Raw genomic sequence first — 16,681 nt, 5'->3', positions numbered from 1 at the left:
CTTTAGGTGCCTACGGCTAGCGCCTGAATGTGTTATTTATTATGTATCTTATTCGATTCCTACATCGCCTAACCACAAGGACTCGGAAAGGTAAGCGAAGGCTCCGCACCTGATATATTGTCAGCACCGCCTTCCCAATCTTTCTCATGAGAGGTCGGGCTTTTGACGGGACGTGCCCCTTTACGGCGGTAGCCGTTGAAGGCGCCACGGGGTCCTGGGAGTTCGAAGAGAGACGCGGTCCAATCAGAGAGCAGGACTTGGCAGGCGCTCCGTTTGAGTGGGTAATTGACGGCCTGCGGCAGAGGCCAGGCGGCCCGCGGAGATGACGGCCGAGTCGTGAGGAGGGCAGCGGTGGGTTCGGAAGGGCGGCCATGGAGGGTCCCGGAAGAAGGCTGGCCCAGCTGGCCGTGCAGCAGCAGCTCCGAGCCGCCTACGGGATCAAGCTGAAGAACCGCATCGGGAAGGGGAAAGCGCCCAGGTCGACTGCCGCGGGAGGGGTGAGTCAGCCATCAGGCGCCCTCACAGGCTCGCGAAGGCGCCGGCGAAGCGCGGGGGGTTGCCGTGGCCGGAGGCGTCCGCGCCTGCTGGAAGCGCGCAGCTGCCTTCCTGCAACGGCTTTGGGTTTTCCTTTCGCTCGGAGGTGCTCCTGAGTTGCTCCCGAGGAGCCAGACAGAAGCTCGGCGTTGAGAAGATGCTCGCTCCGGGCTTGGGTTGTGTAATACGACTTCGGGTGGGAATACAGGAGTCATTTGCTCTCCTGTGTTTGCGTTGAACGCAGAACTGGAAAACAAGGCCTGCGATTGCTGCGGGGTACACGTTGGATCAAAAAATTAAATAACCTGATTAATAAATAAGCGCCACTTTGATTTTGAAAACAGGAATATGGAGACGTCTGTATCTCAGTATTATTAATAGCAGTTACCTTCAAACGTCATATCTGATACCCATTTATAGCCCCCGAGTGCATCTGAAGATCTGTTTACGGTGGGAAGATCTGTTTCTGATGTGGGAAGTAAAACTTCCTGCAGTTTTCTTTGCTCGAGGAATGTTTTCTCCTAGCAAAATGCTTGATGTTGTCAAAGAGTTTTATTACCTTAATAAAAGGTTACCTGTGAAGGGGATATAGTGTGTGTTTGTGAGTTGCAGTGGTTTAGGATTTAACACGCATAAAAACCAAGTAAAGTAATACCTTTATTCTTAGTCTTGCTAAGATATTTATATGTTATTGGAACTCAAAAGAAAACATCTTGATTTAATCAGAAATGTGCTTTTCTAGAAAATCTTCCTATCCAAACAAGTATGATTGAATTAGCCCTCTCACTTCTCTGCTCTGTACTTATGTTTTAAATTCTAAACAACAAATTGATCTTTTTGGTGGGCTCCTAAAATGGGGAGAACTTAAGATGGAAACTATATTAGATACATTAACTTACTGTGCTCTCAGTAGGAGAGAAAAAAGTTCATTGTTACATCTCCTTATGATAAAGATACAATACATCTTAGAAACATAAGGGAAAGATAAGTGAGTGTGTAGTTACTTATTCCTGCATGGGTAAGCAAGTATGCCGATGCTTAAGGAGAGCACAGTGCGATTAGATAAATGCTATCTACAGTTTATTCTTCAGGTCAACATTCCATTGGGTAACTTCAACTGATGAAGCAAGGTATTATCCCAAAACCTGTATCACATAAGATAGTATTCAAGAACCTACGACTGTACAACACATATGACACAGAAGACTTTCATAGGAAGCTTATAGGAAGGTTGTCTTTTTTCAGTTTTAAATATTTTATATATTAATAAGATGAGGTAGGTTGTTTGAAAGGGAAATGGTCATTAAACTGTTAGCTTTGGAATGACTGTCTTGCAACTAATCTAGAATAATAGATACAGATTGTTTTGCAACTAATCTAGAATAAGCAATTTACAGACTACAACTAAATTTTGCTTGTTTGCTAAATATATCTAAATTGAAAGGAGATAAATGGATTTAAGCCACAAACCTCCTTTTAGATTTTAGTTCCTTATTTTGTTAGTAAAATATTCTTTTCTCCATTGGTTTATTTAAAAGTTATGTTTGATTTTTCAGGGGAAAGTATTTGGAATAGCTCTTCATGAATTACCTCGAGTTGCGTCTGAATATGGAAATATACCTTGGTAAGTTACAATTTGAGTATAACTAGAGTCTTCACAAATATGGCAAAATTTTAAGTCTGCCAAGAAAACGTGAAAGCGGCGTCCCCCCCAAAGGGTCAGACAGGACTTGGTGCTTGCACAGGGGACCTTTCACTTTTTTCACAATACTTAGGTTTTGGCAAGAATATAACAGTCAATAGTCAGCTCTTCTATAGAACAAGCATTCTACACTGGAGTGGGGAAGAGAGACTCTTGTTCATGTTGGCTAAGGAAACGGAAATTGCAACACTGGCTTCTGGTCGAATCAGGAGACAATGACTTCTTGTCCTGATGCAGTGACAATTTGTTTCTTTCCAGCATTACAGTGAAATAGTGGAGAGGATGAGAAAGAACAGTAGATATTCAGGGTAAAAGTAACTATGTATTTTCGTTTCTGCAAAGCTGCTAGTGACAGAGTAAGGGAAGCTGTAGGTCAGGACTTTGTTCAGAATTGAGCATTGTATTTTTTATATATTTATCATCCTATTAACTGCAATATTTGCCAATCTGGACATAAGAAAATTAAGGCCGGGACTGCAAGTGCTCTTTTGTTTTTCCCTTCAGCTTTTTAGTTGAGGCTTGTCAATACTTGGAAGAACACATTCAAACAGAGGGACTCTTCAGAAAATCTGGATCAGTTGTTCGTTTAAAAACCTTAAAGGTACAGTACTTCCCTAGTCTGCTTTATTTTTAACACCTTTGATGTGTTGACATCGGTGCTTAATGTTGCTGTGGGCTCTTTCCACAAATTTATACCAAAATACATTGTCTATGTATACCGTAGATATCTTGAATCACTCAGTAGATTTGAGCTTCTTTCCAAGATCTCCATTGCCATTTCTCAAAGTATGTTGTTTACTCCATTGACAATGTTTATTTTCTTACCATTCCTAGAATAAACTGGACAAAGGTGAAAATTGCCTATCTAGTGCACTACCGTGTGATGTCGCAGGACTTCTGAAGCAGTTCTTCAGAGAATTGCCTGAGCCCATCCTCCCATATGACCTGCAAGAAGCTTTTATTAAGGCCCAGAAGTTAGACAGGGAGGAACGGAATTCTGCCACACTGCTCATCTCCTGTCTTATGAATGACAGAATAATTGAAATCCTCAGATATTTCTTCCGGTTTCTCAAAAAGGTGTCTCTAAGGTAAGCTGCAGATTTCATGAAGATTTTGCTTTTGATTTGCCCTCTGTTATCTGCCTGCAATGGAACTATAACAGTTGTGAGAACTATGGGGGGGGGGGGTTTAGAGTATTTTCTGCTTTTTAATTGGAAAGTTTTCTGATGCCCTAAGCTAATCAGAGTTTGATTTAGTTTGTATTTTGAGATTTATTTTTAGTAAGCAAAAGTTTTTCAAAATACATCATATTAATTGTTAAGATATCTCAATTTAACTATTTCTAAGCAAGTGAAAAAATGAAACAGTTCATTGGGAAAATATAATAAAGGGGCCTGGAGTGCCCAGGCCTGGGGTCCTGAGTGTGTGAAGGGCCCTGTTTCCTGGTTGTGCTGACACTAACAGATTGTAATATCTCTTGGCTGTTATTTGTATTTAATTTCTTTTTGTTCTGTTTTAATTGTTTAGCTGTTTTTATGATTGTTCGCCATCCAGAGTCACTGGTTTGAGATGGGTGGCGATATAAATTGAATGAATGAGTGAATGATTGAATGGATAAATAAAATACATTATATCAGAAAGAAATATTAATACAGTAAAACATTGCATTTTAGATATATAAAATATTTAGTTGAAAAATGTAGCAGTGATCATGGAGAATATATGTTCTTATATAACCTGTTAGGCTTTACACTTTTATTTCTCCAACAAGCCCAGAGAAGATTACCAACATTTAAAAAGTAATAAAGACAACATTCCTCTTACTTCACTTGTTCCCATATCAGAGAAGTTTATTGCAGGAAAATCTTTCTTAATTCCAGTTCAAGTTTCCTCTCAAATGTATGTCTCTAATCTCACATAGATTATATTCTATCCATAACAAAGAAAATGAGTCAAAACTCAAACAACATTTTAAAATATTTATTGAAGCAATCTGACACATTTCAGATACAAACCATATATTCTAATCAATGAGAGCTATAAGTTAAATTATAAGATATAACTTTAAAAATGTCAAGGTATTTTAAAATACCTGTGTTCAAAATCCTAAAAATATGTAGAAAACATTGGCATTGTCTTTGAACAAGAATCCAATTTAAAAGCTAAGCATTTCCCAGTTGAAACTCTTTTTCTTTTGGAGAATAAACTGTAGTTCGAAGGAAAGCATAAATGAGTAAGTAAATCGAGGCCTATGATGGACTTTCCTGGTCTTTACGTTTTTGGGGCGGGAGGGTAGGGGGGAGTATCTTCTTTGCACAAGATAGCAGCAAGCCTGGGAAACCAAACTTGTATTCAAATTCAAATTTAGCCACCGCCCATCTCCCCCAAAAGAGGGACTCTGGGCGGTTTACAATAAAATCAGGCTCCAAATATAAACATTAAAATCTCATAAAAACAATTATTATAAAATACAGTAAATAAATATAGAATCCAAGAAAGGTATAAAATCCAGGCTGGTGGGAGGGACTCTAGGCTGCGAGCCACCCCCAAGGATGGTTATATTGTATCATGTTTGCTGTAGAAATACTGGAGCCTAGTTGTAGTAACTTGTTTGTGAATAAGAGCTCTTCAGCTTCTGTGCTGATTTAGCATTTTGGGCAATGAATATTATATAGTATCAGTTATATCTAAACAAGTATGAAATCTAATGCTATGCAATTTTTTCATTGCATAGATCTGCTGAGAACAAGATGGATAGTTGTAATCTAGCAGTAATTTTTGCTCCAAATCTCTTGCAATCAAGTGAAATTGAAAAAATGTCTGTACACACAGAGAAGAAACTTCGTTTGCAGGCTGGAATTCTGCAGACATTGATTGATCATGCAGAAGACATAGGTGAGGTGATAATGATCAGTATTATGACATTAGAATGTTGTTGTTATTTTTTGAGCAATAATTAACTGTACCTTTTCCAGGACATATACCAAAGCTTATTCTGGAAAAAATACCATCCATGCTTGGCATTGACGATTCTGTCTCTACACCTGTGCTCCATGATGATCAAGAGAGCGAAATTGAAACTCCCTCTGGACACTCAAGAAGGAGACGGCAGAGCATAGGAGGTAATGAGTAAACTGCTTTCTGCAGTTGTTTGGTATTAATTTCTTTTAAGTCTCAAGTTTAGAAAAATGCAAATGTTAATCAAGGGCTAAATTAAAAAATGAAACTAAACATTAAAATGTTTATTGCTTGATGTATCTTCAATTTCAGGTATTGTTAGTGGAGCTCTGAATAAACTTAAATCTAACAGAACACCCTCCACTACACCTCAGAGAGACCAGTGTGGTAGGTATAGTGCATTTGCATGAAGCACTTCATGTCCTCAACTCTTGAACATTTCAACAAGATTACTGGAATAGTACATGGCAGATTAAAACATAGGCAAGTCAGTAATACTTGCTTTTATCCTTACATGTGCTATTCCATTGAGCTGCGTTTTACACTTAAGACATGTCTGCTTATTTTTGCTGCATACTAAAGCTTGAATGCCATTTTGTAGTTTACCGTGATAACACCTAAGAGGGTATTTCAGCTGTTATTACAGTTTGGGTACATGCTTCAAAAGCATTTTACTTCGTACTATATTGCTAATGAGAAATCTTTCCTTCGTGTTATAATGCATGGCTTTAAGTTCTAATATCTGTACAAAAAAATAAACATGGCAATTGTGGCAATTTTTTTAAATAATGGCAAACAGTATGGAAAGAAATAAAAAATAGAAATATTTTTTATTTGACTATTCCTGCAGTGCTGAATCCTATATATGCAATGTGGTGGTTAATGTGTTGGACTAGGCTGGGAAGACCCAGGTTCAAGCCCACCTTTAGCCATGGGAACTCACTGAATGACTTGACACAGTCAATCTTTCTCAGCACAACATCTCTCACAGGGTTGCTGTTGTGCGGATAAATGGAGATGCTCATGTAGGCCAACTTGAGCTCTTGGAGGAAGGGCAGAATATAAATATGTAATTAAACAAGCATCACAAAACATGGTAAAGCAGTATGCACAGATAGAGAATTTTGGATTGAAAGGGACCATTTGGATCACTAAATCTAACCCCTTGCTCAGTGTAGGAATCCAAATGAAAACATCCAAGACAAATGGCTATCTAGACTTGGCTTGAACACATCGAGTGAACGAAAGACCTTCCATTTGTCTGTTTAACTGGACATAGTTAAAAAGTATAATTAGTTGCAACCCAATTTTAGCTGATACTGAAAGGAATACTGTTGCCAATTTTTATATATTTAATATGAAAGTGTAGATGTTGTAGACTGTTTCAAGCTTTCCACAATTTTCTGTTTTTTTCAGTTTCTAGAGTGAGGAGTAAGTCACCCCCCACACACAATTTTTCAATCTCTTTTTCATTGCTGTTCACATCACTAATTGCAGGATGAAGCAAGTAACTTCTAGTTATGTTGTACTACATATACTAACTATTAATAATCTATATTTTGTATGTTTTCACATAGTATTGACTGCCAGATATATTTACCTTTCTTTACAGTCTTTCCATCAATGACTCCAGTGATGGTTACTCCAAATTTTAAGCGTAAATATCCTGCTGATTCCTGTCAAGGCTTCTCTAGCAAGAAAAGGCGATCTGTTGGGCATAGCATAGGTCTTGAAATGCTACCAAGTCTTTTTAGCATTAGCTCAACACCTGGATCAGGTAAAGTGAAAAGTATTCAATAATGTTCTCAGGATGTTCCATTTAACTACAATCGTTCAAATTCCTGCCTCTTTGCAAACTTCTTTTTTACATACAACAATGCAGAAATGTCTGTGCAAGCAGCACTACTGCGACATATTCTTTCTTTGTTCCTCGCATTGCCTAAATAGCATTTACATAGTGTTCAAAGCATTTCGCATGCCTTAGACTAATTTACAGATGAATGACAGTTGGGTGTTGTGTCACTGAGTAGACATTTCACTGAATTGTCCACATCTACTAATATGAAGGCTCTCTGGAAAAGGCAGATTTCATTACTAGAAAAGAACAAGGTTATAAATTTTCAAGTTCAAAGTCTTGAACCTTGAAGACTAATTTGGATTCTTAACATGCCATTCTTTGTGGCAAAATTCCTAAATCTGTTTCAAAAAGTCATCAAGAATTGAACTCACCATGAAGATAATCCATAGATGGCATTATATTCCATAATATATATTGCAACCTTTCAGGACTGTTGACAGGATGTAAACAGATCGATACATTACCACCTTGGTGGCACTACCCAAGGGAAGAGGGCTTAAAACAGAATAGTTGTAAGCATTCTCAGCCACTGCCCAACTGTCTTTCCGATACAAATGTACTGGAAGAATTTTTCAGGATTTTTTTCTCTGCAATCCCCAGCCAGATCCAGCCTGTTTTTAACAAGATCTTTCTTATGCCAACTTTTCCTGCAACAGCAAATTTGGTCCAGTTCTGTTTAATTTTCAGGAGTTTATCCTCCTAATGTAGGTAGAAATTCTTTCTTACATTCAGTTGAGTTGGAAATAATAAAAACTAAATATTTTTAATAAAATCTGTGGGATGGTTAACTTTAGAATATTGTAAAAAGAATATATTATTTCCATTGTCAGAGGTGGTACAACTCAATACTAATTGTTCGTGGTTATGATCTGAAAAATGCTATTACATTTGTGTCTTGCTGGTAGGCTTCTTGTAGCTAACTGTTTGGCTGTTGGAATAGCGTTTTGGGCTAGAGAAGCAGAATTCTCTTTATGTTCTTATGACAAGGGAGATGAATATAGGTTTTTGAAAGTAGACTTTGATTTCAAAAATAGCTATTTTTTAAAACATTTTAAAAATGCCATATAAATTTGTGGGTTATTTCTACAACTTGTCACCAAGAAGCGGAGACCCAAGAGATATTTTTTTAAACAGGAAAACTGTAGTATTCTTAACTAGAATAATTTTAAGATAAGCTGCTGTTTTTCTAAATCCTACAGCTCTGTTTGTAGATAGCCCTTCTGTGCCACTGGAAACATCTCAAACTTCATTATCTACCTCAGCCGCTTGTGAGAAATATCTGTCTAATGTAAGAAGTCGAAGAAGCAAAAGGATTGCCAACAAAAAAGTACAAAGGCAAGTTTCAAATTCAAATTTAATTACCGCCCATCTCCCCCCAAGGAGGGACTCTGGACGTTTGTCAAAGTTTGTCAAAACAGGCACTTTTGGCACAGAAGGAGTAATATATCGTATTTTTCTGTGATACTTAAAGATGTTAATATATTAGATTTTATTCTGAACACTACTAAATACAATAAGTGGGTCAAGTTCTATGGCCTTTGGTTCTTCGAAAGCTACTTGATCTCTTGGTTCCCATGTTATTTTACTATAGTACTTCATATATTCATTTTCCCTTTACATATACATGTCCTTTATTCTTTATTACTGTATTTATGAATAATGAGTAAGATCCACAATCAAATATATTTAGAATTCTTTGGCTGCATTCTCAGCTTTAGTATTTGCCTCAAGAAGGTACTGATGCTTGTGAATTAAATGTCTTGGAAGGTTACACTGAAATATCCAGGAGTCAATTGAAAGTTTACTCTTTATCATATGAAAAATAGTAGCCTCAATTCAGTAGATGACAGTAATCTATTATATACCCAGGAATGGATCTTCCAGAACCAATTTTCAGTAAATCGTTTTTTTTCCATTTTTGTTACTACTGTTTTTTATTTTATGACCAGTTTATCCTTAAGGAGTTACTCTCCTTGGAAATTAGCTGACTTTAGAATATCAGTAGTTTAGAACAATATTCAGTTAACTTATCTCTCTTTCCTTTCAGGGTTGAATCTGGAAAAACAGGTTGCTTTTCTCCTAAAATCAGCCGGAAAGAAGTGGTACGCAGGTCATTACGATTAAAGTTCATTCTTGGAAGAAGCAACAGAGAGGTACTATATATTACCATGTTTCACGCCTTAATGGAAATAGTGACTGTTCAACCTTGATGAATTTTCTAATTTATTAATTTTACTAGTTGCAATTCTATAAACCCCATGCAATACACACACACACATTATATTACATTACATTACAGCTGGTTATGACTGGAAGTTGAAGAGGAAAATAGAACAATTTGATTTGTCTTCTAGAAATCCACTTTCATAATGTCCACTGTCTTCTAGTCTTATTCTCTGTTATGGTGTGCCTTCCTCTTAGAACTCCTAAGTGCTCTCTATCTACCATTGTGAGGATGTAGAAGAATAGGAGAAGCATTTGATTACATTCCTACATGCTCAAAATTGTATCAATCCTTTATTTTATTTTAAGAATACTGCAGTGGAGCATGGGGATAATAACAGAACTGAAAACATTGGTCGCCGACTTGCTGGTCAACAAGATAAAGAAAATGGAGTGGAAGCTGTGAAGACTGCAGCATTGTTAAGCCCATGTGTTGGTAAGTCTATAATAAAAAAAGGTAAATATAGTAAAACTTAGATATAGCAGACCTTAACGCAACAGTCAAAATTTCCACTATATTTAGGTCATTTTACATCATTTGCATCATGTGTAAAATTACATTTACATAATTTGTATAAGGACATAGCTGTGGAAGATGGATAAATGAGAATTGCTGTGGAGGATGGATAAATGGGAATAGTGGATACTCCCTTCTCCTGATTGGTCCATTAAAATTGTAATGTTAAAATTCATTGTAATGTTTATTGATGAAAATGTCAGAGGTTGTTTGCTATCTGTGGGTCACAAGTAGCATCTTCATAGTGCAGTTCAGGTATTTAACCACTTAAGAGAAATAGTATAAAAGTTGATGAGCAGTGTCACAGAATGTTAAAACACAAATAACAAAGTTACACTTCTGAAACAATGTATTTGACTTATTAAGTTATATGAAAGAAAAAGAAAGCCTCTATAGTGCCAGTTTTTAAATTACTTTGAGATTTTCAGTAGCAATAGTATTGTGCTGCACTACATTGTAAAGTGAGAGTCTAAGGTAAAATATGCACTTTAAACGTATTGCATTTTATATACCAGACAGTTCTATTTCTGTTGCCACCAAGTACTTTCCAGATTCTTAGACCCTAGCAACATAATTGATACAGGGAGTTTTCAGAGTTGTAGCCAACACTATACTGTCAATTATTGAGTGGGTAGTGTCTCATAGCATTAACATATATTTCTACACTATGATGATCATACCTCTTTTTCTCTTTGCTACCAGTTTTCTGCAGTGTTTGGCTATCTTGTAGGATTCTCTAAGTTTAAGAAAGACAGTCACTGTTAGGACTGAGGTCTTTCTCAGTAGTCTCTCCATAAGGCTAAGATGGGCGGAGCCCAGCTCAGTCCAGATGCATCCATGTTCTCAAAAAATATGTAATCATATAGTTCTGCTGTGTTTCCAGATTGGTGTACTGTCTCTTTTCCAAATCAGACTAATGCAGTTAGGATTGGGGTGGATCATTTATATGTTCTTTTAAAGCTAGTTCACTAATGGCTGTCTTTATTCTTAGTAACCATATCAGGCCAGTGCCTAATAACAATGATGTTATATGGTACTATGGTATAAAAATAGAGTCCTGATATATGTTGTGTGGAATTATAGTACAGCTAGTCCTTGACATAAAACCATTCAGTCAGCAACTGTTCGAAGTTACGATGGTGCTGAACGAATGGTAGTTCCAACTGGTCAGAGTTATGGCCATCCTAGCACTCCCATGGTCTCGTGATCATGATAAGGGCACTTGGCAACCCATTTGCACTTAACGATCAGTTGCCAGGCACCCCACAATCACGTGATTATCATTTGCAACCTTTTCCTGCCAGCTTCTGCAGAAAGTCAATGGGGAAGCTGGCAGGGAAGGTTGTAAGTCACTGGGGTAAGTCTCCCCCTCCCACGCATCCTCTCCAGCCCCTCTGTGCTCGTGCTGACCACCCACACACCCTGCGCGCCCTCCCCAACCCACGTGGCACCTTTCACACAAACCCATGCATGCTTCCTGACCTGTGCGGTGCCTCTTGTGCACTGCTGTGCACTCTCCCTGACCAACATGGCATCTCGCACACTGCTGCACACTCCCGTGGACCCTCCCTGCCCCACCTGGCAGCAGCTATTTACCTGCTTGCTGGCCTGGGACTTACAACTTCCTGCCAGTTTCCCCACTGACTTTGATTGGCCGTGGGATTCAGTTAATGATGGCAATTGGAACTGCTTTATGACTGCATCTGTTAGCAGTGGAAATTCCGGTCCCAATTGTCATTGTAAATCAAGGACTACCTGTATTAATGTTTAATTTATGTATACAATTTTGATTTTGCTGATTTTTTTTTTAAAGTATCTATTTTTTAAGGTTTGAAAAACCTCAGCAAGTCAGAAGAAAACTTACAGATTCCAAGCCATCTTACTGAAGCAAATTATCAAATGTCTTGGATTGGTCCTGCAACTACAGACTCTCAGGAGACCAGAATTTCATCAATGGGATGTCCTGAAACAGAAATTGCTTCTTCTGAAACGGCTCCTGCCAATAGGAAGCCATTAGTTATTCCTACTGAGCCTATGTTCACAAGCAGTGATTATGGTAGGAGCAAACAAAAAACATCTTTTTGTGAGGATGAAAATAATTTAACTGAACACATGCTATTGAGAATTAAGAAAGCATTTTCTGAATCTGGAAGCAACTTTCATGATTTATATGAAACAGAGTCTTCAGCATCAAATTTACTAGAATTCAAAAACCTGGAACTAAAATTAAAGAAAGAGCTCTTTAAAGCAACAGCACAGAAAGTAGATGTTAAGGAGGAACCTCAGTGTGCAAACTTGGTCACTAAATCAAATACCATTGATCAAATCAATGCTATTAATGGACTTCTCTTCCAAAATAATAAGACTGATCATCCAATCCATGTTTTAAACCAAAGTGATGGATTAGAACAAGAAGACCAGTTGGCTACATCTCCTGTTATTCAATTAAATAGCATAAACAATGTGCAGAAGGAGATAGTGGAATCAAATAAACAATTTATCCCTGAAAAAAACGAATCTAAATACTATAATTCAAAGAAAGAGACCTCTTTCTCAGAAGATGGAGATAAAAATGACCATCTGTTTCTCCACATGGAAACCTATGAGAAATCTAAATCTTCACCGTCAGGAAAAGTGGCTGATCATATACATTGGTTCAACAAACTTTCATTAAATGAACCATGTTCTGCAACCAAAACTAAGCCAGAACTTAAGTTTCAACGTACCCCAGTCCGTCAGTCTGTAAGGAGAATAAATTCTCTCTTGGAAGCTCAAAAACCATCAGTTACTTGTAAAAAAGCTGGTGAGGGCTGTACTTCTCTTGCTAAATCAGTGAGCTACGAAACTGCATTGTCTTCCTATGCAGTAACTACGGACAATACATTGACAACTTCACTGCCTTCTAAGCTGACATGCAAAGAAAAGCATGTTCAGTTGGCTCTGTCTTCCAAACCCTGTCCTCAACTGATATATCCATCGGAGCAAACCATCAAAGAAACTTTGACTAATAATTATTCCAAATCTGTCCTTGAGGACTTAACTAACCAAGAAGCACCAAAAACTGTTGTAAAAATGAGCACAAGCTTAAATGTTTCAGTGGGTACACCTGATAAATGTGTTCTGAGGAAAATGGCAGGAAAGAAGTCTCGGTATAGAGGATCACCAAAAAACCCAATCCCCGCAGCAAAACTTCTTCCAACTGTCAAGCCTCTTGATTTATAAATTTAATAGTTTAATCCCAACCATATTTCTGTGCTCTTGCATCTAAGCTTGCATATGTAGAACTGCAACTAAAGTGTTGGATCCAGAATCTGCTCCCCATGGAAGAAAGCCTAATTCACAGAGAGCTCCCACTGGTGGAAGCTGTTGGTCTCACTTTCCCTCCCCCCAAGTCACTTATGCTTCCCAAAATCTGCACAGGACTGAGAAATTCTCCAGAACAGTAAAGCAAATGCTGCTGTGTTGTGCAGCGGGAAGAAGAAATTGGCAAAGAACATTCTGAGTGGAACTCTGCTCTGACAATATTCCTGCTGGCAGAAAAGCTCAATCCAACACCTATCTTTCTTTAAATTGTCTTGGGTATGTCTCTCTCTCGAATTTATTTAGGAATGACACTTGAGTAAGTTCGGTTGAGTGAATGAAATTTGAATAAGTTCTATTGAGTAGCATTTATTTTGGGGGTTCTAATTGGTATTTGTTTTTATATTTTACCAAATTTTACTGGTGAAAATTTGGAAGGGCAGCTAACTATTATTTCATTCAGAGATCAACAATTAAAGGATCAGTTTCTAGAAAACAAAAAGCTTAATACTACATTTGTAAGGAAGTGCAAACTATATTTGCAAAATACTTACATAGTTTACAGCCTTAACTTTTGCAACGTGCCACACTTCTTTGCAATATTCAGTTACCTATAAGGTTTGTATCTAAGATTTATTTCTGGAACTGATAATTCAGGTCCTCTATGGCAACAGCAGTTGTACTTTGTTCATACTTTGGACATGTGCACTTTTTTCTTCTCTTAAACAAATGGCCATCCATTAAAATGTTAGGTACATGTATCAAATTACCAATTTTTTAATAATTGGAATGGAGGTGTACTGAGAATCCTAGCACAGCAAATGGAAGAATGTTCCATTGCTGCTGGATGGATGTTACTTTCTATGTTCTATGCTGGGGGAGAGTGGGGAGTAAAGGGTAGTAAAAGAACTTGCTAGTCTTCATTTTCTCATTACTGTAATACAGGATATTGTATAATTCATGCAATGTGCTATTATGTCACTGAGATACATTGTATAAAGCCATACTGTTCAGATGTACAGCATTTTGATCTATCTACTTTATTGAAATGATTCATAATTGTTGTTTAGTATATAAATTATTTAAATTCGAAATTATTTTTTAGAGCTTTAGTAGTCGTTTGGTGAGAAGAATGCTAAAAACTCTTACCTCTGAAATAAAAAAGCTTAATTTTTTTCTATATAGTTTATGCCATATTGAGATTTTTTTATACATCTGTGTATATATATATATATATATATATATATACACACACTCTGTGTGTGTGTGTGTATATATTGCCTTCATGAAAAGCTGTTTACATCCAGTTTGAAAAGGTCTGCAGTACTGCTTTAGTAATTACAATAATGCATTTTTAAAAGTACTGTTTCCTTCGAAGTGCTAAATCAGCATGCCTAGAAAATAGGGTGCTAGTATTCAAAAAGCCATTACCCAAAGTTCCAACTAACTGAACATTTTGGAGCAAAGAATGAATCCAATATTTACAAAAAATGGGCAAAATATCTATTTTTGAATGACTTGGGAGTTTTTATAACAATAAACTAGAATATAGGAAATATGTGCAATTTGAGACCTGCTAATAAGACTTACCTACAAAAAATCTAACGGTTCAGTTTTTAGATTTATCTCCCTCCCCCTCCCAAACCAATCCCAAACATTTTCTTGTTTTGCCTTCTTTCACATGCATTGTCCAATATGCTTAGTTTGGTTTATGATAAGCTGATTTCTAATAATGTAAACTTCCAAGGAAACCATTGTTAAATGAGACTTCACCTTGATAACCACAAAGGTTGTAGCCAGCTGTGATACAGTGAAACCTTCTGCTAAGAAATAAATAAGAAAGCCTTGCCAGATATCTCAGCAAGATAGGGATCCCTTTCAATAGACTTGTGACAGCAGACAACAGAGAAGCAAGGCTCTTCTGATTTCACAACAGAGTAGAAGGAATCAATGCCTTGGTAGAATTTCTCTCAAGTTTCCCCCTAACACCAGTACTATAAAAAGTGGTGCATAAAGTGAAGTTAGCACAGCTGATTTTAATTACGGCCCTGGTCCAGGTTCTCTGCACTAATGGAGATGAGGAAGGAGTCCCCATAACTGTAAGTCCCCAAACACCTGCCTCAAAGCTCAGTTCTACAGCTGGATCCAGACTAGTTACAATTTTATACCTGGAAACAAAAGGAATATCTGCATCCTGGCTCTCCAGGCTTGGCAGTGGAAACTGTCTTGGCCTCTGGATGCTTTGCCACCACCAGTATCTATCAACTGAGTTGGTGTGTATTTGACACAGAAACGACACAGAAACTTGTGGCACCAGCAGCACATTCCTGGAACCATTGTTGTTCTAACACATGGGACTGGAGGGGGGGCTAGTACTTATATACTACAAAGTGACAGATGCCTTGGGCTCTGCCCTCCTAGATAAGTGAAGGGCATCTCTATCTGGCCATCCTCGCACGTGCTGCTTTCTTAGAGACACAAGCCTCCCCTCACACCTGGTGATTCACTGATTGCCTTTGTGGGACTTGACACTGGTTCTTATACCTCTTACTATTGCCCCCTTTAAATCCATTAGACAAATGCCCTTAATATCCTTGCCTGAAAGACAGCCTTCTTGATAGCTCTAAACTCAAAATTGGGGAACTAGGTTCTCTTTCTCTGAGTGGGGTTATGTGTATTACATCAATACGAGGTACCTGATGCCCAAGGTCAATTCCAAATTCCACAGGTTGTGCTCCCCAATTTTTGCCCAGAGTTAGAGAATTAACCTGGCACAAGCTAGATTTGTGCAGGGCTCTAAAAATATACCTCCTAGAAGTGCAGAGGGCTGAGAGCTGCTCTCCTTTGGCAAAAGGGAAAACCAAGTTACATAACCCACCATCAGTAGAGGGTCAGGAAATACATTGCTCTAGTATACTTACTTAGTAAAAATCTCCCCTCTGGCATCCCAGCACATTCAGCCAGTGGGCTGCTGCATCCAAATAGCAGAGTCCTTTTGAGAACCCAGTGCTTTTTAGAACACATTTTAACCAGTACTGTACTGATCCTCTCTTGGAATACTATTGTAATATAACCCTTTCCTATTGGCTCTATCTTCAATGACTGAGAATGATAGTTAGATTTACCATAAACTACCAGTGGGATCACCAAGACAGGGACAGCAGTGTTTTGTCACTGTCCATGTTCACCATGGTAGCCATAACTGGCTCAAAAATGATAGCAATCCTTCTGTAAATTCCAATTAAAATGCATCTCCTAAGAATGCCTGTCCTGATGAAATCAGTGGAATTGTCTTCACAGATAAGTGCATAAGATTTCAGTCTTAATTTTACAAATTATCACAGCTTTAACAGTATTTCTGCCATATCTTGGTGTTATATTATATAAATATAATATAAAATCCAAATTCAAGCTGCCTGTCCATAAGGTCTGAGAGAGGGCTTTCTGAGGATCCCACCACCCAGAGAATACCATCTTCAGGGACCAGCCCTGAACCCTTCTCAGTGATGGCCCCAGTCCTTACTCCTTGATATCTCCCCCCGCCCACCCAGCTTACTACATTTTCACAGAACCATAAAACATGCCTCTT

At 37.9% G+C, this 16,681-nt stretch overlaps 1 protein-coding gene across 3 annotated transcripts; it reads left to right on the top strand.

The window, feature by feature from the left end:
• Positions 1 to 295: 295 nt before the first annotated feature.
• On the top strand, positions 296 to 14,246 carry ARHGAP11A (Rho GTPase activating protein 11A). Of its 3 annotated transcripts, none has more exons than XM_063289980.1 (12): positions 296 to 497; positions 2,091 to 2,158; positions 2,741 to 2,837; positions 3,071 to 3,324; positions 4,971 to 5,131; positions 5,212 to 5,358; positions 5,507 to 5,581; positions 6,807 to 6,971; positions 8,252 to 8,387; positions 9,100 to 9,205; positions 9,585 to 9,711; positions 11,621 to 14,243. In XM_063289980.1, the coding sequence occupies exons 1-12, from the start codon at positions 372 to 374 to the stop codon at positions 13,012 to 13,014; spliced, it is 2,856 nt and encodes a 951-aa protein (XP_063146050.1). In that variant the 5' UTR covers positions 296 to 371; the 3' UTR covers positions 13,015 to 14,243. The 3 variants fall into 3 exon arrangements, with proteins under 3 accessions (XP_063146050.1, XP_063146052.1, XP_063146051.1); XM_063289982.1 differs by having other exon boundaries at positions 11,606 to 11,754; XM_063289981.1 differs by lacking the exon at positions 5,507 to 5,581 and having other exon boundaries at positions 11,621 to 14,246.
• Positions 14,247 to 16,681: the final 2,435 nt, after the last annotated feature.

Source organism: Candoia aspera, chromosome 1 (assembly GCF_035149785.1).
Source record: "Candoia aspera isolate rCanAsp1 chromosome 1, rCanAsp1.hap2, whole genome shotgun sequence".
Taxonomy (NCBI): Eukaryota; Metazoa; Chordata; class Lepidosauria; order Squamata; family Boidae; genus Candoia; species Candoia aspera.
This window is presented reverse-complemented; position numbering and strand designations above follow the sequence as displayed.